Below are 25071 nucleotides of genomic sequence, written 5' to 3'. Positions count from 1 at the left end.
GGGGGCAGCGGCGGCGCCGGTGGCAGCGTCCCGGTGCCCGCCGCCGCCTCCCCGGCCCCGCGGTGCCGCCTCCCGGCCGCGGCTCCCGGTGACAGCCGCCGCTCCGCCGCGGGCTGCCCGGCCGCTCGCTGCACTTGCCGCTCCGCGCTCGCTGCCTCCTCCCGCGGCTCCGCGCTCCCCCTTTTTTTAAGCGCAAACAATCGCTACTTCTGTTTCCTACGGACACCAAGCCGGTTTCTCTCTCTCTCTCTCTCTCTCTCCTCTCTCTTTTTTTTTTTTTCCTCCCCCCCCCTTTTTTTTTTAACCTCATCAGCTTTTTTTGAAAAGAAAAAAAATTTGAGCGCTTTTTGAGTTGAAACACCCGCCCACATTTTAACGGCAGAGATTTAAGGAGGCGCTGCGGAGATGCGGCCGGCCGGGCAGGAAGGCCTGCAGCCAGCACCGCCCGCCCCTCGCCCGGCCCCGGCCGCGGCCCCGCCGCCGTTCCCGGCCCCGAGCGGCCATAGCGGGCAGGTCGCTTGTGGCAGCACCGCTGAGGCCTAGGGGGACGGAAACCCGGGGAGGGGGGAGAAGAGAAATAAATACACGGGGGGGGGGGTTCGGCCCCGGGAGGCGCCGCGCTGCCTCCCGCCGCCACCTGCCCGCGGGCACGGCCCCGCTCGGAGTCCCCCCCCCCCCGACCCCCGGGGTCTTGTTCCCGCGGCCAAGGTCGAGGATGGAGGAGGGTCAATGTCAAGTTGTCTCGGCGCCCGAGGAGCGTTTTCGGTGCTCTTGATTGATTCGAAAGTGCCATTTTGAGGGGGAGACGCGCACGGCCGCCGAGGAGACGCGGGGGACTCTGTGTGCCTTCAGAAGGGGACGGAGCAGCGAGGGTACGGTCCGGAGCTGTTGGTGCCGTCCCGGCCAGCGGCGTTTTGTGTCTTGTGCTGCTTTAATTGCTGAATTGCTTTGAGTTTCAGGGAGCCCCGGGCGGCTGAAGCCCGCACGAGTTAACTCTGCGAGAGGTAAGAGGCGGCGGCGCGGCTCCCTGGCGAACACACGGACCTGAGCCGCCGTGGAGGCGATCCTCCTGGCTGCTCTCCGTGGAGACACCACGGAACAGTAGACAAGGAGGTGAACACGCGTGAGGCAGCCCGGGGGGCTCCGTGACAGCTTCCACAATTGCATGTGGCCACTGCTGCGTGGCACTGGGCTCGGCCGGCCGCTGACAGCCCGCGGGGACAGCGCGCGTCCAGGGCCTGAGTCGCGATTATCGCCCTGCTGGAGGCATCAGCCGCTCCCCGGGGCTCTACCGGCAGCCCGGCAGTGACAGGGGGTCAACAGCAGCGATTATTTGTGCCTCCGGTTCGGCTTTAACCTTCGGTTGCTTGCCGCTTCGCAATTTTCCGGCGTCGATTCCCCGGGCCGCTCTTGCTTGCGAGAATAGGAACGTGAAAAGTAGCGAGCTGCCTCCAGGCGAAGCAGGGAAACCAGCTGTGCTCCGAGTGTCAGCTGGCCCCCGGCCGCACTCCCACAAAAAGGGCAAAAATCAAGCGTTTTTAAGGGCCTTATTACGATAATTCTAGGTCACAAGTAATAGCGCAAATAGTTTTGTAAACAAATATATGAATTATATTTTTTTTCCCTAAAGATAACTCCAGAAATATATGCGTATAAATAACACCTATATATTAATTGTTTTTCTGCACGAAGAAGGAATCACTATGCAAAACTTAGAGTTTGCAGACAGGCGGCTCTTTATAGACTTATCTTGTGCCTAATCGGTGCCTAAAATTCCCAGTTTTGATGGTGTTACCTATTGCTGATTTACTGCAGAATCGGACCTGCGGGTCTTACAACAGTCCTCCACTAATTCTTATTATTTACAGTTAGAAAGAAAGCCCCCATCTCCTCGTAATCACGTCACACAGCAAAAATAATTAAGTAAACTGTAGCTGGGATGCTGCAGGCCTTCTGCAAGTAAAATTGCCCGGCCAGAAAATGCCGTCAAACCTCCTCCACGGTAGGGGCTTCAAACGCCTTTCAAAAACCTGTGCAGAAAGAAGCGTGTTCATCATAATCATTTCCTTTCGACGGTGGTAAAGATACTCCCTGTAAAACAGAAAGAGCTGCCCCGATCGGCACCAAAATCGGCAGCATAAACACCTTGTGGAAGGCGACTTTGTCACCACAGTGCCTAAGCTCCCCGAGTGTCCCCCTGTAACTAGCTTGACACTCGCCGGAGGAACAGCCTCTGGTTGAGCAGAGCGAGGAGCTGTGAGAAGAATAGAAACTTTCATTGTGACTTTCACGTGAACTTCCTGTGATGCGGGACACGTTGAGCTTTTCACCTTTTCTTCACACTCTGGATCAAATCCTTCCTGTTGTGATCTAATGTAGATATCATTATTTAAAATATCGCCGTAATAGATATGAACACTGTGCAACTTATCTTGACAGCACACCTATAGCTTCAATCCATGCCAGGAATTAACTGGCTTTAATCCAATTTCTAAAACTTGCTTTTCAGCCTTTATTATAGTTACTCTCTAGTAATGTGTGGGTGGATTTGTTTGTAATTTAGCCTTGGCTGTCACTGGCATTGCACCATATCTTGTACCTATTACAGAACTGTATGTAACATCAAACTGAACAAAAGCAGGTGTGAAGGCAATTACTTTATTTTATCATCCCTATATTCGGCGGTGGGGAGCTCGAATTGTTAAGCTAACACCGACGAGTAATAAAAAATAATAATAAAAAAAAACTTTTGGAAAACCTTGCCAACATAATCTGAAGCGGGAACACGATAAAAATATAATATTTAACTTATCTGATACTCTGGCTTTGCATCCTAAGTGGCGTTTTAGTAGGGCTTTAATCCACCTTGAAATTCTGCATGGTTATGCAGCTGCAAGAAAGACACCGAATACGTCCTGAAGATCCCAGCAGCGCTCACCAACTAGCTTTAAACAATTCCTCACCTAGAGGAGCTCCTCCTGGGACGACGGACAGTCCTGCAGGTACGGTGAAACATCTGCATTCGCTGCACGGGGCTTGCATGTGGTGTTCGCTTGCTCGTCCTCCCTGAGTCCCGCTCCTCTTCCCTGCTGGGTTCTGCCGAGCCTTGCGGCGGTGCCGTCCTTTTCCCCGCAGTTCTCCCTTTTATTTAGCCAGCAGCAAGCACGCAGACCGAAAAACTCGTGTGTAACAGCTCTCACCGACGCGAACAGAGAAATAAATAAATGAACAAACAAATAAAGGACTATGATTCCTCCAACTGGGAGAGTACCTTCATTCTAAGACAGCATTACCACAGCGTGGCTCTGCTAGCTTCACTGGTAGGAGAGGGGCTTGTGACCCGGGGTGGCCGCGACACCCGTGCTGGGCGATACGGGCTGGGACAGTTAGCAAACCTGGGGCAATTAGCAAACTTTGGACAATTAGCACATCGGTGCCCGAAGGCGTGCTGGTGTTTAACGCCAGGGCTCAGGGGGTGGCTGGACGGCTCCAGGCTGTAGAAAACCATTCCTGCAGCTCCATCCGCCCCACTGCAGGAGCCGGGCAGGGCACGGAGGGCACCTCACGGGGCGAGGCGCGGCCCGGCCGCCTCGGGGACCCCTGAGGGCCGCTCGGGCGCCCCGGGCTCGCAGGGCCCCGTTAGGCCGCAGGCGGCGGCGCAGCCCCCCCGGCTCCCCCCGCGGGGCCACCGCCCGCCCCTCAACCCCCCGGCGGCTCTGAGGGGACGGCTCAGCCCCGGCGGGCCGGGCCGGGCCCTCCGCGGGGGCCTAGGGACGGCCGGGCCGGGCCGGGCTCCCCAGGCGCGCTCCCGCGCCCTCCTCCCTCAGCGGGGCCGCGCAGCAGCGGCGGCCGCGCGCGTGAGGCCGGGAAGGCGCCGCCTCCTCCCGCCCCCCCCCGCCTCCTCCTCCTCCCCCCCCTCCCCTCGCAGAGCGCTTGACAGGAGCGCGGTCACGTGGCGGCCGCAAAGCGCCGCTTTGCGACCTCGATGACAGGCAAAGTGTGCGACAGGCGCGGGGGGGGCGCCGCTGCCTCCTCCTCCTCCTCCTCCTCCTCCTCCTCCTCCTCCTCCTCCTCCTGCTACCGCCGTGCGGGCCGGCCGCTGAGCGAGGCACCGCTGCCTTCCTCCCTCCCTCTCCTCCTCCTCCTCTTCCTCTTCTCCCAGGCCCGGGGCCGCGGCGGGATCCCGAGCGGCGCCCCCATGAGCCCCTAGCCCCACAGCCCCGGGTGCGCGGAGGGAGCCGGGCAGCAGGCGGCCGCCATGGCGTCCAACACGGACCGCGAGATGATCCTGGCGGACTTCCAGGTAGGCGCCCTCGCCGCCCCGCCGCCGCCCGGCCCGGGGCTCGCCGGTGGTGGCTTGCTGGGCCCTCCGCGGCCCCTCCTCGCCGCTGCTTCGGGCTCGGCGGGGAAGGGGCGGCGAACAAAATGTCTCCTCTGAACGGCTCTCTCTGAACAAAAAGGTTTTTTTTTTTTTTTTTTTTTTTTTTTTTTTTTTTTTTTTTTTGCGCCGCTCCTTCCCTCCTCGCTCGGGGGAGGAGGTGTGGGGAGGCCGCCCGGCTCCTCGCCCCGCCGGCCCTGTCAGCGCTGGGGTGAGTCACCTGCCGGTGAGGTGCTGGACGGAGGAGGTGCAGCCCTCAGCGCGGCCACTCAGCTCCGAGCCTGCCCCAGCCCGTGGCTGCTGCAGTGATGGAAAACTCTCCCTTCCCCAGTCCACGCAACGCTGTGTTTTCGTAGATAGAAAGAGTATGCTCCTACAAGTAGTTAGTCACCTTCCTCCTTCCCCGCAAAGTGGGGGTAATTTAACTTCAAACTCCTAAATCATCTTTTTCTAAGTCTTTCTCTAAGTGATGGCTGACATTTGTTCATGGGCCTGGTCAATCTCTTCATTATATCGCTCCTTAATATTGCCTGCCTTCTGTATTTGTTATCTCCAAGAACAAGTAAGCAAACAAGTGGGAGATACCTGAATTTGTAATGGTGGGAGAGCCAAAAGCAGCTTGTAAAGATATCGGTTTATATCTGAATATATTTTTTAATGGTCTTTCTCAGTCAATATATCTTCTTTAAACTCTGTCTGTTTGCAATGATTGGTCTGTTGTGGATCCATTCTTGGGTCACGCTGTAAAACCGGTGTCTGTGCGTACCGCTTGTTAAAGAAGGGCCTGTCAGCAGTCAGCTGGGAAACCAGCTTATTCAGTTTTAAAAAGAAAAAAGAAAAGTTATCCCCCTGCTCTGTGTGCATGCGTGTTTAACAAGGATGTTTCTTTGGAATTACAGGTGGTGTGACCGTAGTGTACATTACATAATTCCTCTTTTGCGAAAGGTGTCTGATACCTTCCTGACGTAACGTGCGGAGTTCCCAGTTTCCCAGTTGATAACAGGGGAATGTTTTCACTTGTACCTGAATTCGTTACACTCATTTATTTAAACAGTCAGTGACTGTTTCTATAGTTGTCCTTTATTTTGCTGTTCTTGGAGATTTTTTTTGTGTGTGTAAGGAATAACGTCCCTATTTTAAGGATGGGATTTCAAAGTTCTTCCACTACCAATACCTTGCATAAAAGGAGTCTGGGACTCTGTTTCTGCATCTGTACTAGTGGAGACACACTTCTGTGGAATCCCACGTTACTAGCTAGAACAGGTTGGCATTCTGGAAGCCAAGACAATGATTCAGTTAGTGGCTGGTAAATTTAATAAGACTTTTAAATAGGGTTTTCAATCTGTATCTCCTTTCCAAGTTTTCAGTGGTGATGTTATTTTGCAATTCTGCAGTATTTTTCTGCTTGGATTTTGAAACCAGTTAGTAAAGGTATAGGAACAACTGCAGTGTTTGATACCATGAAGACAAGTAAGTATTGCAAGCCTTCAGAGTGGCAGCGGAGTTGCAGAGATCATTTGTAGATAGAGGATGACATAATGCACCCGACAGCCAGGAAGTACTTTACTGTATAAATGCTTCTGTAAAAAACAAGATGAAGAAACCTCTTTTTTTTTTTTTTTGTTTGTTTCCTTTTCCCCTTTACTTTTCCTCTTATTTCTGCCATCAACTTTTTCTGTTTCACTTTATTTTTTTTTTTTATAATTCTCAAGCTTCTCCCTGACTTTGAAATACTGAATGTCAATTGTCATGCTCTAAGCCTTTAGATTAGTAAAGGATAATGCCAGTCTTTATTAGGCCACGTATGTTTAAGCTGTTAAAAATGGTGAAGGATTTGGGGTATTTTAAATACGTGATGGAATTTACGACTCATTCCCTACAATTTTAAATGGAAAATAAAATGTGTGAAGTATTTCTTCATGGTTCTGTCTTTTGTATTTTCTGTACCTTTTAATAAATATATTTATCAGAGTTACAGTGCCATCTTTTATATTTGTGTGAGGTATCTTATTGAAGAATGGTGTACATACTGAAAACTTTTAAAACAATTTTCTCTGGTTTTGTGCAGCTGATCTTTGCTGAGTGAAACTGGGAGAGAAACTTCATCAACGTTTCACACTCACCTGTCCCAAGTTTCTTTTAGGAGGGATAGAGCAGTGCGCTTTGAACTTTAAAACATCAAAGGCGTTTCCTTCCCCCTATTTTTTTTTTCAATGAAGTAATAATTATACTAATGTTTGATGCTTTTAGCAAGCATTCATGGGCTAATTTTATATCTTTCAAAATCATTAGGGATGCTTCCATTAGCTTCAGCTAGAGCAGGATCTTGTATTGCTTTTTTTTCCCCATTTAACTCAGGTTGCCGTAACAGGTTACTTCTGAGATACTAGAGTGTATTTAAATACTTAAAAGCATTTATATGTATACACATACATTGAATAATTTGACAAAATACCTTAACTAGAGGGTAAAATGCCATAGGTGATCTACCAAAATATTTTTTCAAATGTGTCTTAAAAAACTTAAGCCTGTTCTGTATGGTTTATAATTATTTTCTTTCACTGTTTTTAATAAGATTACTTTATGCTACCTGGAGAGGACAAGCCATGTATACATGCACATAGGCTGTATAAGCAACCTGTCTAACCCATCTCAGGCCTTCATTTAGGAAAGACAATACAGGAGTAATCTAATTGGTTTTCAGTGGAAGTAGCTAAGTAGTGGAGTTAAACAGACAAACAAGGTTTGGTTGTCTTACTAAATGCAATTCAGAATTTCTCCACAAAGTGTCATTGGCATGTAGGAAAAATTCCACAGCAGTAAGGGAAAAAATCAACAGCTTGTGCTTGTATTCTTTGAAAAGGTAACTGTGTTTGAATTGGTAAAAGAGAGATGCTGCAGCATGCCTCAAATTCTGTGAGAAATAAAAAAGAGGTAGAAGTTATATGCCCTTTATCTCTGTTCTTCCATTTGTTGTTTTTAATTGCAAAATGTTCTTTTGTCTCCATTAGGATACCCAGGTAGTCAAGTGATACAAATGCATTCATAGTCTGTGAGGTGTGGGGTTCGAAGAGGATTGCTCCCCACAGTGTGTTAGTCTACTTTTCATTATAAAGAAGGAATAAACGTTGCAACTTCAGTTGCAACTGTGAACTTCAGCTACACTGAGCTCAGTTAAATTGGTGCAGTTGAACTGTTCAGGAATGAAAAAAAAAACACCTTTTGAGTGTTGGCAGGAGTGTCAGGTGTAGACACTTACCTATTCTTGCACCTGAATTTTAATTTTTACAGCTTCCCTTAGGACAGGGGCTAAAGGTAACAAAAACAGCTTTTTGTCAGGGTGAATTATACCCATGTATAGGACCACTTCAGTCATACAATGTGGTGGTCCTCAAAGAAAGTCCTAAATGTAGAGCGGGCTGAAGGATTAACGGTTTTCATTGACCAAGTAAATAAGTAGTTCAGGATTGTTCTGGGTTGGAAAACTTCTGTGTGGAATGGTAAAATTCAAAATTCCTTGCTTTCACTGAAACAACAGGTATCTATTTAATAGTTTTCTTCTTATGTCTTTCATCTATATTCACTGTGAAACAGTTGTGTTATTTTTTCTTTTTCAAATTAACTTAAAAAAAGCATACCAGGCACTAGAATGCTTTGGCATGATTCTCACCTCTCTCTCTATATTCTATATATATTGTATGTATATGTGTGTGTGTGTGTGTATATATGTGTGTATATATATATTCAAGATTCACCTTTGTGTCAGTTGTTTTCCTTCATAAAAACAGGGGTTTGGGGGAGGAGCAAGGGGGAATTGGGAAGGAAGAACATCATTGCCAGAAAGGTGAGAAAGCATGCAAGATAATCCATGTTTTAAGTTATCAAATTGGTTGTTACATTGATAGATCAGCCTGTGGGGTTTTATATTTCTCTATATTGTTTATGTACTTCTAAGACTTAACTGTAATTCAAGCTACGCATTTCCTTCTGGAATGGTCAAACTAAAGAAACTGCAGAATCTTTATCACTTGGAAGTTAACGCAGTGCTGTTCAATAACTGACAGGGTGTGTTTCTGAAGGTTCTTTTTTTGTGTGGTTATGAAAAACATCAATTTGCTTCGGCCCCGGTTAAGATTATCTGTGTTACACATACAGTTTTCACTATCTAATGGTAAATGTGCAGAACTGACGGGTGTATTCATTTTTTTTTTTGAGGGTGCTGAGGGAGCTTTGCTTTCCGTTACTTGGTGGTTAATGTCAGTATGAAAATTTGATGGGAGAAGAAGGCAGGCGGGTACAAGAACAGCTTCAAGTCAGGACACTCGATTCTTGCTCTGGACTGTGACTTATCCTGGGGGCTGGAAAGAGCATTTCAACCGCTCTCTGTAAGGGGAACCTATTCCTTGAGGGGTTTTGAGCCCGTAGCAAAGTTGATGTCCTTATTATTTTCTAAAAGAAAAGGTGGTGGTGTTTTTTTTCACGTAGGTACTGGAACAGAAAGGACTATTCTTGATTTCTTTGAAGGCTTATGTGAAATGTTTGGAAATTCACTTGGAACAAGCTCCTCAACAAATGATAGGTGCTGAAGAGGCATCCAGTCAAAGTTGAAATATTTGGGAAGTTGCCCTCTAACTTACAAAAATGGAGGCCTTCAAGACCTATAAACATCAGGAAGGCTCCCATGGCACCCAAGGGTCTGGTTTTGTGTGTGCTCAGCTTAAAACCTCACTCTCTCGCTCACAAAACTACCAGGATTCATGCTTATATGTGGACTCTGGAGGACTGTATGCAGCAGACACTTCCAGAGCACAGCTGCTGCATTGAGCTCTGCAGCTCTCTGTGAAAGCTGGTAGGAAAGGCAGTCCTGTGTACATCAGAAATCGAGGTTTGGGAGAGGCAGGTTTGTTTCCTCTTCCCCTCATACTGAGTATCTTCAGGTAAAAGCATGAGATTCTAATAGTTAGGTGCCATGATGCTCAGTGCTGCTTCATTGACTTTTTTTTTGTGGATGTATGTTAGTATAGCCTTAGCTAAATTTTAAAATGGGTTGTTTTCCTTTATTTCTTAGGGAAGTAGTGAAATTTTAATTTAATTCTTGAGTAAAGCTTGCAGCCCTTAAGAAGGGGAAAAGCTAACATGAACTGGTGAGGACTTATTTTCAGTTGTGAAATGAGGTGGGTTTCTTCTGGTTTATCCCTTTATCTGGAACGCAACAGGGCTGGGTTTAGTGTGCAAACGAGGACCTTAGGACACCATAGCATATTGAAATTTATACCTGTGATGCCTCACGTTTTACATCTTCATTACTATTTCATTTAATCCTTATTGTTTTTTGTCATATCTTATAATTTTGTGTGTTACAGAGCCTGTAGCAGCATTGGAACCAGTAGTTGGACCTCTTGGTTTGCAACACATTTGGTTTTGTTTGCTCTAAGTGGCCTTAGGGTCAAGAGACATGATGAAAGCATGCTGCGTGTTTACTGCATTTTAGTTTGGTTACTGTGATTGTCATTGTCTGCTACCAAGGCCATTGCTTTTATTAATTTGTTCTTTGTGTGTTTCTGAAGATTCAACAGTTTAATTTCTTTAGATACTTCCAGAATCAGCCGTAAGGCCAAAGCTTTGTTCCTAGTTTGCTTTACTTGTCAGCTCTCTGGCCTTTAAACAGGAGGTGAAGTGGATTCCAGAGCCACAAATAAGAAATGGGAGTAAGAAAGATTACATTTAGAAAGATGGTAACTCAGATATTTCCACCGATAGCTGTTCATGGAAAAGCCTGCTGATTTCTCTTACATGAGGACAGATATTTAATTAGAAATACTCTGACATTTATGGGGAGGAAAGGATACTATGATTTGTGTACATTACAGCCTTGCTGTCAGAACCTAAATAATTTACCACTGGAGCACTGATTCATCTTTAGAAAGAGGTTTATGCAGTTCTTTTCATTCAACTACCTTGAAAAGAGTTCACATCATAGTCATGTCACTGTTTCCATCAGCCTATTCATGTAGGTATTTGGGTTAGTAGGTCACTGAAACAGAGCGAGAGGTGATAGCTGTAGGATCCTTTTTCAAATGTCATAACTAATAGGAGATATAATAAGGAAATTATCAATTATATCTACTCCTAGGAATGTGCTTTCATTGAAAGAAAATGAGTTTTTTTTTTTTTTTTTTGGCAAATAAAAATAAAACGCGTGGCTAGTATTTCTTGGTACACAAGGATGACTTACAGTAAACACGTGTTGAGTCGATGTTTTTGTGTGGAAGGGGGTGTACAATCTCCTATCTTAAGAATATCGCATTGGTGTGGAAATTCTGAAAAAGTAATGTTTCCCCCTCTTTTTGGTCAGTTCTCATGGTTCAGCTCCCATTGCATGCCTGGTTTTCATGTTTTTTCCTCCTAGGAACATGAGTTAATTATTAAAGGAACTCTATATGGTGTTTTTGGATAGAATTTCCTATTTTTCTAGTAAGTGGCTGTGTTTTTGCGTTTGTGGGGCAGCCATTAGGCGAGTCCTTTCTTGTAACTGCTGTAGGAACTAGTAGCTGCCTGGGTAAACACCTAATATTTTATTTGTCCCTCGTCATTAGGATGAAAGGGAACGACATGCTTACTGGCTGGATTGATAGCTACTAATTAAGCCCATTTTTTAGAGTTGACTAGATAATATGCAATTGTTAAAAACAACTCAAAGAGGAAACCAAGGCCCTAGTGTATGGATTAGATGTTATTTGGTCTATCAAAGCAGTCCTATACTGGTCCTCTATGTCTAACTGGTTGAGCAGGTCTTTGCTCTGTGGGAGTAGGTATGCTTTCAAAAGGTACTTCAATAAAACTGTAGTTCTGAAGACATTTTGAAACCAGAACAGGGTACGGCAGCCCCTCCGAGGTATTTTGTATAGGTTTCACATTTTACCTATTGCAGGAAACAATTTGTAATGACAAGAACTCTGAAACTGAGTCATCTCTATTTTTTTCTTTAAAGGTCAGGTTGTTTGTGTGAGCAAATATCAAAGGTGCCGTATCAGCTCGGATCGAAGACCCGGCTTGCCGAATGTCTTATCTGCAGCAGTGGCTGGTGGCTGATCCGTAGGAAAGAGCTGTAAGAAACGGGATTTGAATGGATTTACTCCATCCTCGTTTCTGAAAGTCAGCAATCTAAGAGCTTGATGAGGGAATTTGTTATAAGACTTCTGGAAATAAACTGTGTCAGTTTGAGTTAGCACTGAGTTCTTCAACTGACTGAGTTCTTTAGAGACCTCTGAGCAGTTTTGATACGTGAGTTTGCTCTATAGAAGTTGTGTTCGCTTTTCCTTGGTATGTCATTATATATATTCATGTATGTACAAATTCTCTTCTGCATACTTTACTGGAGTCTCTACTGTTCCTCATGGTACAGAAGGCAAAGTTGTCTGAACAGTAAAAATCTTAACCTTTTCTGGTCCCCGTCCCCCCCCTCAATAATATTCACCAGAAATCTGATGTCCACACTTCAGGAATGGAGGGTTGATTTAGCATTTAAAGCTGATTTAATTAAAAGAAAATCTGCTATAAATAAATTCGTATTCATAAGTTACTTTAAAATTTTGGGACTGTTCTCTGGTCTTGGCCAGTTGTACTGTATGTCTCTACTGATACTTCAGAGTGAAAGTTCTCTGTAAAGAGAAGCTTTGTTGCAGGATGGTCCCCAGGTTTCTCTTCAGTGAATATGAGCAGACAGAATTCATTTAGCTTTTCCAATATGTCCTTACCTTCCTTGTATACTTTAGTATCTTCATCCTTTGATCCCAGTGACCTGCTGGCAGGCTTCCCTGTCCTGATGCTTTTAAAAGCTTATGTAATTTTTACATCTTTAGAGAAATGTTTTTTTCATGATCTTTGTTGGCTTGCATTGTAGTATGACATGTGCTTTGCTAGGATTTGAATGTTCTTCTATTTTCCTATTTTGGATACAGTGATAAACATGTCCATTCCTTGTAGTCCCATACAAAAAAAAAAAAAAGAAAATTTGAGTAAAGCTTTTTTTAAAAATATATATACATAGGAGTTAGTGTTCTTTCTTTGTGTTTATCTAGAAAATGGGTTTTATTTATTCTTTAATTGCTTTTGAGGTTCTGCTCCTTTGAGGCAAGGAGGAAAAAAGAGATGATTGCAACTATCCAGTAACCCAGAGTGTCTGCCCCATTTATCTGTTTTATTATGTGCTAATGGACAATGCACTGTAAGAGCAAAATTACTGTGAGTCAGGAAATCGTGGGCTTTTTACCTTCACCGAGATGCTTTTGCAGGTTAAGCAAGCACAGAAAACTTGTGATAATCCAAACTAAAGCAGTTTGTAGTTGGATAGTAGTTGAAGAGAATAGAGGCTGTCTTTAGTCCTCAGAAAAGACAGCTGGGTTTAGTAGTCCAGAGCGCTAATTAACGGGTACTGACTTTTGGTTTGGTTTGGTTTTTAATTCAGTTTGAGCCCTGCGCTTTGTGCGTAGTGCAGAGAACATGTGGCTTAAATGCTGCACTGTTAGCATGGGGCTTGGGGGACTGGGGTTCATGTCTTGGCTCAGCTCGTGGTCTTCTTCAGGATGTGCCTTCATGGTATTCTGGAAGCAGAATTTGTTCCAGAGTCTCCAGAGTGCTCAGAGCCTGCTGGAGACCATTTGAAAGTGGTTAGCGTGGTGCCAAGTTCTGCTCAGAAGTGGTTGGAGCTTCACACTACCAGCTCAGACTTTGTACCCTGCTCGCTTTGTTCAGAAGGCTTGCAGTCATCTCAGAGCGTGGGCAAAGTTCACTCTTGCCTGCTTGGTAACCAATAGGTGGAAAAGACTTGTGTGACCTTCAGAAATACATTCCCCCCCCCCCCCCCCCCCCATTCCTCCTGTAGAAAGGGGCTAGTGATCCCTTGCTTTAGGGTTTTGTTTACCATGGTGCTCAAACAGTACAAGGAGGAACCTTGTGAGCAGGTGAGGGTATGAGCAGGAATGCATTGGGCAAAACTTCAGCCCAGTGTGTGTGCCTAGACCCTTTCTAGACTTCTGATACTGGTAAGTGTATTAGTTTGCTTTTGTTAAATGAACAGCTGGCAAATCTGCTTAATTTTTACCAGATGGTCTCCAGAGGTATGTAAAAGCAGAGAAGCATTCTCATCTCTTCATTTCGATACTTGTAGTAGGTGACCTTTCAGTTTTTGTCTCGGTCGATATGCCTGGATGTTTTATAAATGTTTGTCTAAACCAGAAAGAAGTAAAAGTTGATTTAATAACCACAGGTGACTCATAGTAAGAGCAGCCTCACTTCGGTAGGGTTGTTGTGAGGTTAGAACGACGGGGGATGCTGCGGAGGGGCTCGTGGGTTTTGGAGTGGCAGCCTGGGGAGTTGGGCTTGAGGCTGGTGGGGCCGTGGGGTGAGAGGTACCCAAGTACCAAAACCTCTCTGTGGTGTGTGGCTGAATCTCTTTAAAGGCCGGAGGGGCGTTACACGTGGAGCCTGGATCTGGTATTATGGCACTAAAGCCTTTACTTGCTTGGCTGAGCATATTGGTTTAGTCTCACCTGTTTTAGGGACGCGTGCTGTGTTGATTCAGTTGCTTTGCTGTAATTACCACTGTGACAGCGCCTGTGTGAATTTTCAAGAGAAGTTTCTCTCTCACTGGTTATGCCATAGGTGAATTTCTGTCCTGAAGCTTTATGGGTTTGGGCAGAAGTCTAGCAGATACTGTGTTGGAGAGGCCCCTGAGAACTCTGCTCTCCTGGGCAGATTCGTGGCCTGTCCTTGAAAAGAGTTGTTTGTGCTCCTAGTCCATCTCATCTCCTGAGGAGTAATGTACTGAGGGGACAGCTGATTGACTTTAACAGTATTTGCTCCTTGCCAGTGGTTTTGATTTCTCTATAAAAACTCATATATCTTTATGAAATAGAGAGAGCTCCCGTTGTATTGCTAATAAATCTAATAATAACAAAACGTTGGATACTTCTGAAAGGAAATGTTCCCTGGGGTGCTGTCCGTGCACTGATGGAGATGAATTGTGCTGCCTTCCTGGCCTTTTGTAGGAGATGCCAAAGGGTGGGAGGTTTTCTTCCCAGGTGATACTGCCCATTGAATCTTGTTGTACCTTAACATGGTTGTTTCTCTGGATATCATAGTTTTGTATGAATAGTGAAAAGATGGACTGAGCTACAGCTGCAACGAAGTGCTGATGACAGAAAGCTCTCTTCCCCTGTTTTGTCCAGCACAGGAGAGTCTGTATCAGCTGTTCCAGTATCTGAGGGCCGGGCATTGGACTGAATCATGGTAGCTTAGCCTTGCTCTGAGACAGATGGGTGTGATGTTAGTGAGAGGAGAAAGTCTGTAGCTGACAACTGGTGAGGCTGCCCTGCGGATCAGTTGTCTGAGCCTGTTGCTGTGTGGGGTACTTGGAGCTGTGGCTCCAATGTAATCCTTTTTGTTATGTGGGCAGAGCTTGGTACCTGTGTTTGCACCTGCCCTGGGTTAGCGCAGGAGCTCCTGCTGAGGATGTAGGTGGCAGAGTGTGTGTGGAGATTAGCTGGGCTCAAAGTGAATTTTATTTTTTTTTCTAGCTAACTTTTAGAGGAGAGAATGATGCTCCGTGTAATTCACTGCCATCCGTCTGTCTGATTTTAATGGCTCTGAACCGGTGGTGTGAAATGTTCGAGGCTAAAGCCTAGGCTGGGTTGGGTCAGAGGTGGTTCCTTTGTGGGGAAAAAAACATAGTTACTGTTGGTAGCCAAAGGAAATACAGAATTGCTCAGCAGAAATGTTGAGAGAGGCAGACCTGTGAGTCACTGCTATCTAGCTGCGGGCTGTTTGGCTCAACCTGGCTGTCTGGATACTTTTGACTGCTGCATTGTGCCTTGGCAAGGAGGGGAAGGGGTCACAGGTGAGCTGAGAGCAGTGAATTGTGCCTGGCTGCCAGATACCATTTGCTCCCGGCTTCTGTGCAACAGATGCCACCCGCTGCCTGTCAGGGCAACAGTAGCCCGGCTCTGTCTTTGAGTCAGCAGCAGCTGCTTGCTGCTCGCCCAGCGGCTGCAGAAGTAACAGCCCGGCTCTCTGTGTTGGGAGCAGCAGTTGTCTCCTCCGCCTCGCCGTGCAACAACTGCCTGGATCTCTGCAGCAGGTGCAGGAGGAGCATTTTCAGCAGCAGCTGCTGCCAGATGGGGAAGTCAGCTGCTTTCCTGTGATGTGGAGGTAGGCTAAAGCCTTCGCTGGTGAGATGGGGGGTCACAGAGGGGCTCAAAACCCAGATCCAGCTGTTATGCCTGCCAAGGTCAGGCCGCCCTGCAAGGGCTTTGGAAGAGCAAGTCTTCTATCATACATTACATTCTGTAAGCACCTCCTAGGTTTGTCTTGGGTGCCTGCAAGTCTGCCTGCCCTGCAAATTTTCTCCTGTTGAATTATGTCCTTGATAGCTGCTTTACTTTTTAATGGTAATTAAGGTTGCTTTAAATTTAAAAATCGGCCCCCTAATGGATAGTTGTGAAATCTTGCCCTAGCGATAAGCTCCCTGTCAGTAACTAAGGTGATGGTTAAGCTGTGAAACTACCTGACAAACATTTTGAGAAGAGCTGTGAAACGTTACTGTATGCAAATCTAAATCTGGATGGTAGAAACACATACCTGGTGTGGAAAAGCAGGACACTAAGAAAGTTACCATAACATTCGCTAGTGTTATCTTCAGAGTCTGTGCTTGTGCGTTCAGTGCAAACCAAGTTTATTCATTGTCATACTCATTTTCCTCTGAAAAATCCCTGAAGAGACTCTCAGTCTCTAGAGAAGTGCTGTCGCTGCTGTGAAGGGTAACAATGCTATCCTAGGTAGAGAGGGAATTCGGAGAGGAGGAGAAAGCATCGTTTAAACTTTTCCATCCCCTTTGTCCTTCAGATAAATTCCTTGTTTTCTTTTTGGTGTGTAAAGGTTTGCAAAACCTTGGAGGTTTTACCTTTATTCTAGTAGTTTAAGTTTTAAACTCTACTTGAATGATGTTCTTGCTGTTGCTTTAATCAAGATTTAGTACTTTACTAGTAGGAATTTTCTTCTGAAATATTTAATGTTTTCTGTTAAATAGGTCTCTGATGAAAATAAATCTGAATTAAAAATCAGGTAAACTGAATCAAAACAGAATTCTCAGCATCACTTTGCTTAATAACAAAGATGTGGTTTTGCTTCTTCAGAGCCCATATGTTTTCCTATATTTTGAAGGTTTTCTTCTTGTTGCTGTTCATTTTCATTTTCATTCCCCCTTGGGTAGAATGAAAGGCATAGGAAAGCAAAACCCACGCTTTCCTTATGTATTGTAAAGAAGTAAGCCCTGGGATTCTTCGTCTGGCTTCCTAAAGAAGTAAGGCATATAGCAAGATGGTACCCAGGTGTCCCCACAAGTAACTTTTGAACCCAGGTACTCCTCCCAGTGAAATTCTTCCAAATTTCGTTAAATTAGAGCCAGACAGCCTGGAAAGAAGACCATAAGAACAAGACTTTATAAGTATGCCAGGCACAGGAGAAGCCTAAATCAGCATTTGCAATTAGGGATCAGACACAAACCCAGAAGGAGCAAGACTTTTAGTTTTGTTGCTCACAGAACTTCATGGTTTCCTGTGTTATCTTCCCAAAGAAAACAAAAGCAAGGGTAGGGCAGGTTGTGCTGGGACCGATCGCCCCTCTGGAAGTCCTTGGTGACATGGTTGTCAGCAAGGACTTGCTTTGTGTGCTGCTTCCTTAGGGAAAACAAATGAGGTGCAAACCAGATGATTTTCTTGAGTTTATAATGCAGGAAAAAACTTTTTTTTTGATTGTTTTATGGGTGTTTAGACCAGTGGTGGAACATGACTTGAGGCAGAAATTTGTATGTGAGAGTTTGTAGCGTCTGATTCAATTCTTCTTCATGTTGAAATGTTATTCTGAAGTCACAGTCTGCTGTGAATGTGACATTAATGCATGTTAAGGAAGATCTTAAAGCCTTGGTTTTGTGGTTACGTTGAGTAGCGTTCATTCATCCATAGTCATTCAGAAATGTTTGTATTCTTTTCTATTGACAACCAGCAAAATTAGTTAATCTGGAAAGTGAAATCTTAACTGATTTTGAGCAGTTCTAAAACCAAAAGTGATTGTAAAAATGGTACAAGGGTGTTCCACGAAACTGCTCTCCTTGCTTATTAAAAATTGTTTTATCTTTTTTTGACACCTGTAAACATGGAGACATGGTGGTTGGAATAGCTTAATTCTTTGAAAAGTCATGTAGGGTTTACAGGGCTGATAAATCGCAAATAGTGGCTTTTGGTTTCTAAACCAGCCAGATTTTAAGGGTATTTCTCTTTGCTGTAAATGGAACCTCAGACTGGCACTTCAGCAAAACTTTTTTTTTTCTTTTTTTTTTTTGTTATTTGTCTTTTTATGTCATGCAATTGTTGTTGTGAACTGAGAGAAAACTCAAGCCTGAGCATGGAAAATGTATGACCTGATGGCTTTGTATGTCATGTGAGGGAGGGGGAGAAAATAGTTTTCTTCTGTGCTCCCATCTCTGATGGGAGTCTGATGGGAGACTGATTTGTTTGCTGCTGCTATCTAACTCCGTCCTAGGGCTATTAAAACGTTGGATGTTTTTAATGTAGCTTACATAAAACTTAGTGATATGAATGTATTTTTATTCAACTGTGTGGTGGAGCAGAAGGACGCTAATATGCTTCAGATCTTGTAAAAGCTTTAACTCATCTGTGTGCTTGAATGCTGAGCATAGCTTTGATTATGATGAAAGATAAATTCCAGAAAGAAGTGTAACTGTGTCCTTTTTTTCCATCTGATGAATTTCATCTGATACCATTCAGTGTGAATGATAGCAACTACGTGGCAGAATGAATAGCAGCACTCTGTCTGTTGAATAGTTGGAAAGGTATTGAGATCAAAAAAAGAGGGTGCTGGACCAAGGTTTTCACTGAGCAAGGTGCTCTCTTGCATTCAAAATTAAACTCATTTTGCAGTAGCATTTTGATGGAAGTTACCACTACTTTAAAAATCTTGTTGTATTGCATTTCTTGAACTACTATTCTAGCCAGCATATAGGGCTAGAATGATATGTAAGCTTTTTATCTGAAAGAGAACACTTTAAATGCTCCATTATATAGTCTTCATTTTAAATAGTTTCACAAGGGCGTTCATTTGCACTTGGATTGATCAGAAAGTCACACTTGCCACCTTCTTCTCCACTGTGTAACACCCGCAGTGCGTAGGGGTATCAGCCGATGGTGGAAACTGTAGGGTTTGGTTTTAGACAAAAACCTGTTCAAACTCAAAATAAGTATTTTTGGGGTTCTTTTAAAGTAATATGAGGATTTCAGAGTTTTGAACCTAGAAATCTCAAAGCACCTTTATGAGACGGCACTGTTGTCCTAATTTACAAACAGCTACTTCTTGCTTCTGCTTGTGGCTTGCTCAAGGTTCAGAGAATCTCCTGGTGGCAGAAGGAGCTGTATCTAAACCTTCGGATGTTTGAAACTTGAAATCTGATTTTTGCATTATCCTCTCCTAACAGAAATTAAAGATCTATACATTTCCTGTCTTTCTGCTGTAATCAATTAATTTATAAGTATTAATATTTTGATCAATGCTTTTAATTCAGTTTACTATTTCTTTTTCTTTTAGGCATGTACTGGTATAGAAAATATCGATGAAGCTATAACTTTGCTTGAACAAAATAACTGGGATTTAGTGGTAAGTATTTTAAGAAAATGACTTTAGATCAACACTGATGTGCCATCTTGCTGAGACAGCTATTATCTTTATTTCAAATCTGCATGTTTCTTATGGTTGGGGCAAGCAAATTATGTGCAGACTCTGTCTGGTCTGCTAAAGCCTCATTGTCAGGTAACAAAATACTGAGTTGCGTATACCCTGATATACTTTGATTGTCTTCATGCCACTTTCGTTTCTTTTTCTTTCTCTGAATCAGCGTTTCACATCGTATTTAGTTTCCTGTTTGTTTAGTCCTATGCTTAATTTTCTAAGTAGTGTAAGTAAGGCAGCATTTTTGGAAGACACCTTGCATACGCACACAAGGTTTTTGAGAATTTAAGTGCCTGTGGAAGAAATAACAACTTCTCCAATTCTTAATGTGTTTTAAATTTGAAAATGAGATACTGGCTCCTCTATTGCTAATTGACATGCAGAATTCAGATTAAGGCAGTACTTGATTTAGATTTGGTATTATCCAGACGCAAACAGAATAAACAGCAAGCTCATCCTAAAAATACTATTGTCTTGTTTGTAACAAGGCTCAGTGTGCAGAGAATTATGGGGAAAACAATAAAACAAATAAAACAGGTTTATGTATTTTAAGGTAAACTATTTTCCCACGTAGAGAGTTATCAGCATGATTGTCAGCATAAATAAACTATTAATTCATTTTCTTAAGGAGTAAAAATATAAACTAGAACAAAGTGATCTGCCTTTAAACTGCAATACCTTGGATTTCTTCTTTTTTCCTTTTCCAAACGAGTGACCTGAGCATCAATCCGAATGATCAGAAATTTGCTTTAAAAATGAATAAATTAGCTTATCTGAAACTGACTTTGGATACACTTTCAACTGTCTGCCACATTGTGCTTCCAAAACATTGTTCAGAGTATTCTCCATGTTTTAATGGTTACAAACTAAGTGTCACAAGGATGGTGAAGTTTTAAGCAGCGTTTGCTAGGATGAATGTTGTATTTCTTTTGAAGCACAGTGATTAACATGACATGTAATGTTGTAACCTATTATAATCAAACTCTCTGTACCCCAATCACTTGAAGCTTTACGTTTAAAGTTAGTATTGGCCGAAGTATACCAAGTCTTTATTTGCAATGTGTCAGAATATAAGCAGGAATGAGAAAACGATGTGCAAAAGGGTGTACCTGTCATGTACATGTCTTTAAACAGGAAAACCCAAATGTGTGTTGGCAGAGTGGTACTGTTAAAAACATCCTTTGCCACAGCAGTTTGCTGTGTTGTGGTGGGGGCTGTTTTAAAAGTTAGTGTTTGTTATGAGAAGGCAAAGAATGCCTTATGCATTCTCTCTAGGTCTTAAGGTTCTCAATATGATGCATTAAATCAGCTGAATATGATTCTGAGGCTTTTCTAAAGTGTATGCTTAACATTTAGTAAATGCTCACAGGTGATGTTGAAAAAGAGAGTTATGAGGAAAAATGTTAAAAACAACTAAGTGGATTTGTTTTTATTTATTTATTTATTTTCTTTTGAGACTGCAGAATGAGCAGAAAGGAAGTGGAGTACTCACAGCTATGAGAATGCCTTTCCTTGTTTCATTTTATTAGTAATGATTAAATGATCTAGAAGTAGAACACAGTGGGAAAAGTAAGTAATGACCCAAAAATGCAAGCTTAAAAAAGGCATATGGAAAGTAAGAGAGAAAAGAAAATTAGGGATGTAAGAGGTACGTCAGGAAAGTGTCTATGAAATAGTAAGTCGTGGAAGAAAAATAAACCAATTAGGATGAATAAAAGTGACGAAGATGCCCTAAGACTCATTAGAAGGACACTGGCTCTTTATTTTATTAAGAGCAACCTTCCTGTAAAAAGGATTGGAAACTAAATTATTCAGAAGAGTGTGGAAACAGGAGAGGAGACAAATACGAAGGCAGAATGTAAGAAGAAAAAGAGTTTCTAGCTTGAGAGAAAATTAATCATCTCATTGTTAGGCAAGGGGTTTTAGCATTTCAAAAATCAAAATGGCACATGAGAAAAGGTTCAGGACTTAAGAGAAACATGGGGATTTTGTATTTTAAAATTGAAGTTGTAGAATAAAACCTTATTTTTTTCCTGATATGTGAGCTTTTTTTTTTTTTTTTTTTTTGAGAGAGGCTTATTGCACAGGTCTTTAGTTGTGTGTCCGTGTGTCCCTGGTGATTCAGTAGTCAAGTACAGAATCAGCCCCAAGAAGTGGGGGAGGAGGGAAGGCTTTGTTTTTGATTGAACTAAAAGGTCTTGGAGGTTTTCATCTCAAATGATTTTTTTAAAAATGTGTATGCAACAAACAGTTTTGCACTGTATTCCTATTGCTTCACTTCTTCATGCTTTTTTTTTTTTCCCTGGTTTTGTTAGTAGATTTTAGCATCAAGTGTTAAAATGCCACGTACGCCTTTCCTGTTACTTGAGTGAATGTTGCTGTGTTTTTCATTTTTTGGACATGAGGTCTTACTTGTAAACAAAAACAAATATTGCCTAAGGAACTCCTTTCTTGGTTTAGTTGTTCTAATAGCCACCTTTAAAAAAAAAAAAAAAAAGAAAAAGAATGCATCTGAATTCTTTTTTCTTTGTAGTTTAGGATGGAAACATCAGCTTTCTATTTTTGAACTTTTAAAAATCCCATTTCAATCCCCACACCCTTAGAAGTCTTCAAGTCTCTTCCTCTATATGGGATACTTACAGACAATATAAACAACCATTATCTTATCTTCCACCTAGAACCAAACAACTTGGATTTAAACCTGAGCTGTATGTGTTTTTACAACGGTCAAATCATGTTTGTAGTTGTTTGAAGGGATATAGGAAACCGTCATTCATGAGTGATGTGTTGGCTTTGTTCAAGTGCTGAAAATCAAGTTGATCATGCGAATGCTGCAGAGGAATTCACATACAGTAACAACACATGAATTGCCTGGTGGGATCATGAGTCGTAGCAATCTTACCAGTAATAAGTTTCCTACTGTTGCATGTGACTTGGCCTTTGTGGCGTTCTGCTGCACGAGGCAGCTTAATTTTTTTGTGTGTATTGGAACACAGTAACCTAATTTCTGTCCTTTTTTAAGGCCAAGAAGTAAAAAGTTCTCAGTGTCACTGAAAATCTGTAAGATTAACATAGATAATACAGTGGTCTCTTTAATCTTCATCTCTGTGAAACTATTTTTCAGTAAGTGGATCCAGCAACTCTTAAGCCTGCTGGGATTGCTAATATGTTATTTCCTGAGTGTTGTTTCTTTGACATCTATCAATTTACAATTACTTTTAACATCTGAAGAAGTAAGAGTTAGGAATTTGCGTGCTATAAAATTTGATGGTTTTATAGCTTGTTCATTCAAACTATGGTCTTCTGTTTTGGCATTTGAAGGTAAGAATGACAATATAAATGTATTTTAAACTTTGTGTAAAGACAATAAAATAAAAGTATGAAAAATCCCAAGTATGTGTCTTTGGAAGTGTTTCTGATGATGGTCTATGTTTGAAGGAAGTGACCTATTAGTGCAGTAATTTGTAATCTGCGTCTTGGCTCTATGTGATATGGCCTTCATGCACATGAGGTTGTTACATGTGTGATAATTCTGTTCTCCTGATAACAAATGCCAGCATCTGTGAATAAACCTAATCTGTACCTTTCACCAATTTAATGAAAAACACAAATCCTTCACATGTAGCAAGACTTTATATTCTCTACTGGTAGTCAGAACAGGATTTTTGAATAAAAAACTGGATTCAACATACTAAATTTTCTACTTTTTCCACGATGACCATTCCTGTTACTCATTTAGAGGTCACTAGTTTAAAGTTGTTTTTATTTCAGTCTTTTCCAGTAGATGTGGTGATACTAGGTACTGCTTAGCATATCACTTTAAGAGGACAATGATTTTCATCAAAATAAAGGTGGGGTTATCCCATGTTCACTCCCCTGTAAACGTTGTATGTAACTAAAAAAAAAAATCTTAATCTCTGGTTTTTATTTTTGACCTAGACTCTAGAAATGCCCTTAGTGCCTTCCTGCTATACTTGGCTTTGTTATTCCATGCTCAAAGCACAGTGTGATTGCAGTGAAGCCAGCAGCTGAGTGCACCTGGAAATGACTTGCAGTTTCTCTCATACAGAGCTTCCACGAATCAGCTAACAAAAAGCATTTCTATACCTTGGAAGGAGAAAATTTGTACATTTTGAAGATCTGTCTTTATAAAGCTTCCACACTCAACTATAGATTTTTTATTTTTGATGGATAACTTGTACAGATGATTAGGGTTTTTTTAGTTCACTTTTTAAAACCTCCTAAATCATTATTATTTGTCAGGGCTTTTAATATAAGTATCCATTTTTTTTACATGTATATGCTTATATTTCTTTCCAAAAGACAACATCACATAGAAGTAAATAAGTTTATTTATTAAAAAAAAAGAGAGGAAAAAAAAACTTGAACTGAGAAGAGTGAGTGAGGGCTTTACAATTTTTCTTTTTAATTTCTGTTGGGAGTGCCATTTTAGATGAAATTCCTAGGCAGAAAATGGTCCGTTGCCTCTTGACAGTTAGTAACCATCCATTATTTGTATCTTTTACTTTCTAACCATTTCCTTAGTTCTTTTTCTTACAATGCGCAGTAAATAAATCACAGTACAAGCTGGGAAGAACTAAAACACTAATGATTACTTTTATCTTTTTTCCCCAACTGATTAGCCCTGGAGAAGCCTTGAGTTACCTCGTTGTGTGTTTGTTTGTTTTTTTTTTTTTTTTTTTTTTAAACTGTTTTGAATTAGTCTCCCCCAGAACCCAGATGATTAATTTACTTGGCACGAGGCTGTTTCTCTTCCTGAAATGGGGGATGATACTGTCATGTGCTTAGCAGCTCCCGTTTCGTTTTAAGTGTTTCAGTATTTCAGTGCCTGCAGAACCAAGACTACATGCGGTGTTTGGTGGTTCATCACCTTCTGCATGGTATTCTTGACCTGCTGTTTTCTTTACTTCAGACTTGCATACTGAATATGGCACACATTTGACAGCACTTCGTATGGGGTTGGTGAAGTTTATGGTTTGCTCTCGTTAGGACTGGATCTGAAGGGTTTTGCCTGTTAGGAGCACAGACATCTGTGCATTAAGAGCATTCTCCCTGGGGTCAAATGAACAGTTGTGTCCGCCTATGGGAACTAGAGGTTTGTATTCTCCCCCTGTCTTTATTTTTCTTTTTTCTTTCCCTTCTGCATGAATGTCCTGTCAAGTGACTGCCCAGATAGCATTGAAAACCCTGCTGCCAGCAGAGCTGAGGAAGAAGGAAGCTCAGAGCTGTAATGACAAGGCATGGTGGTGGATGGGCTTCTCGCTGGTGCAGGCGTGCTGCGGGCACGGTGCCTGTTCTCCAGGAAATACAGGAGTTGCAAGTTTCTTGTGTGTCCAACTGCAGCATTAACCTCTTGTAGCAGGAAACAATTAAATTCCATGTGAACTCTATTTTACAAAGGCCCACAGAGGTTTCTTTTGGAAGTCATTAATGTGTTTTCTGTTAAATCAGGATTCCTGCTTGCAAAAAATCCTCTGATTTCTCATTCTCTGTATTGACAGCTGTTTTGCAGCTCCCAAAGTGACATTTCTGTATCGTTGAGTTAGCTCAGATGCATGCTGCGTATTTTATATGCAAGTTTGGGGCAGCTGGGTGGTAGCAAAGAAGACTAGCTCTTCTTAAACTATGAATATTAAATCTTTTTTTTTTTTTTTTTTACTTTTGAATGCCTTCATCTCGAATAAAACAAACATTTCCTTTTTATGTACCTCATATATTTATGTCTTGTATGTTTTCTACACTGAAGACCCTATGGAATGTGCAGGTCTATAGGTAGTTGTAAGCACAGTATGGTTTTCCATATAGTGGTATGCAGAGTCATCTATTAAGGGGAAAAACACACACACACACACACACACACACACACACACACACAC

At 42.6% G+C, this 25071-nt stretch overlaps 1 protein-coding gene across 1 annotated transcript in view; it reads left to right on the top strand.

Moving 5' to 3' along the window:
* The first annotated feature begins 3972 nt into the window (after positions 1-3972).
* FAF1 (Fas associated factor 1) overlaps positions 3973-25071 on the top strand; it is a 162656-nt gene continuing 141557 nt past the window's right edge. The window contains exons 1-2 of the mRNA XM_035332623.1: positions 3973-4303; positions 19034-19102. Coding sequence (XP_035188514.1) covers positions 4259-4303; positions 19034-19102 — 114 coding nt within the window. The 5' untranslated portion in view covers positions 3973-4258. The remainder of the gene's footprint in view (positions 4304-19033; positions 19103-25071) is intronic.

Source organism: Oxyura jamaicensis, chromosome 8 (genome assembly GCF_011077185.1).
Source record: "Oxyura jamaicensis isolate SHBP4307 breed ruddy duck chromosome 8, BPBGC_Ojam_1.0, whole genome shotgun sequence".
Taxonomy (NCBI): Eukaryota; Metazoa; Chordata; class Aves; order Anseriformes; family Anatidae; genus Oxyura; species Oxyura jamaicensis.
Note: the sequence above shows the minus strand (reverse complement) of the source record. Positions and strands in the feature narration are given on the sequence as shown.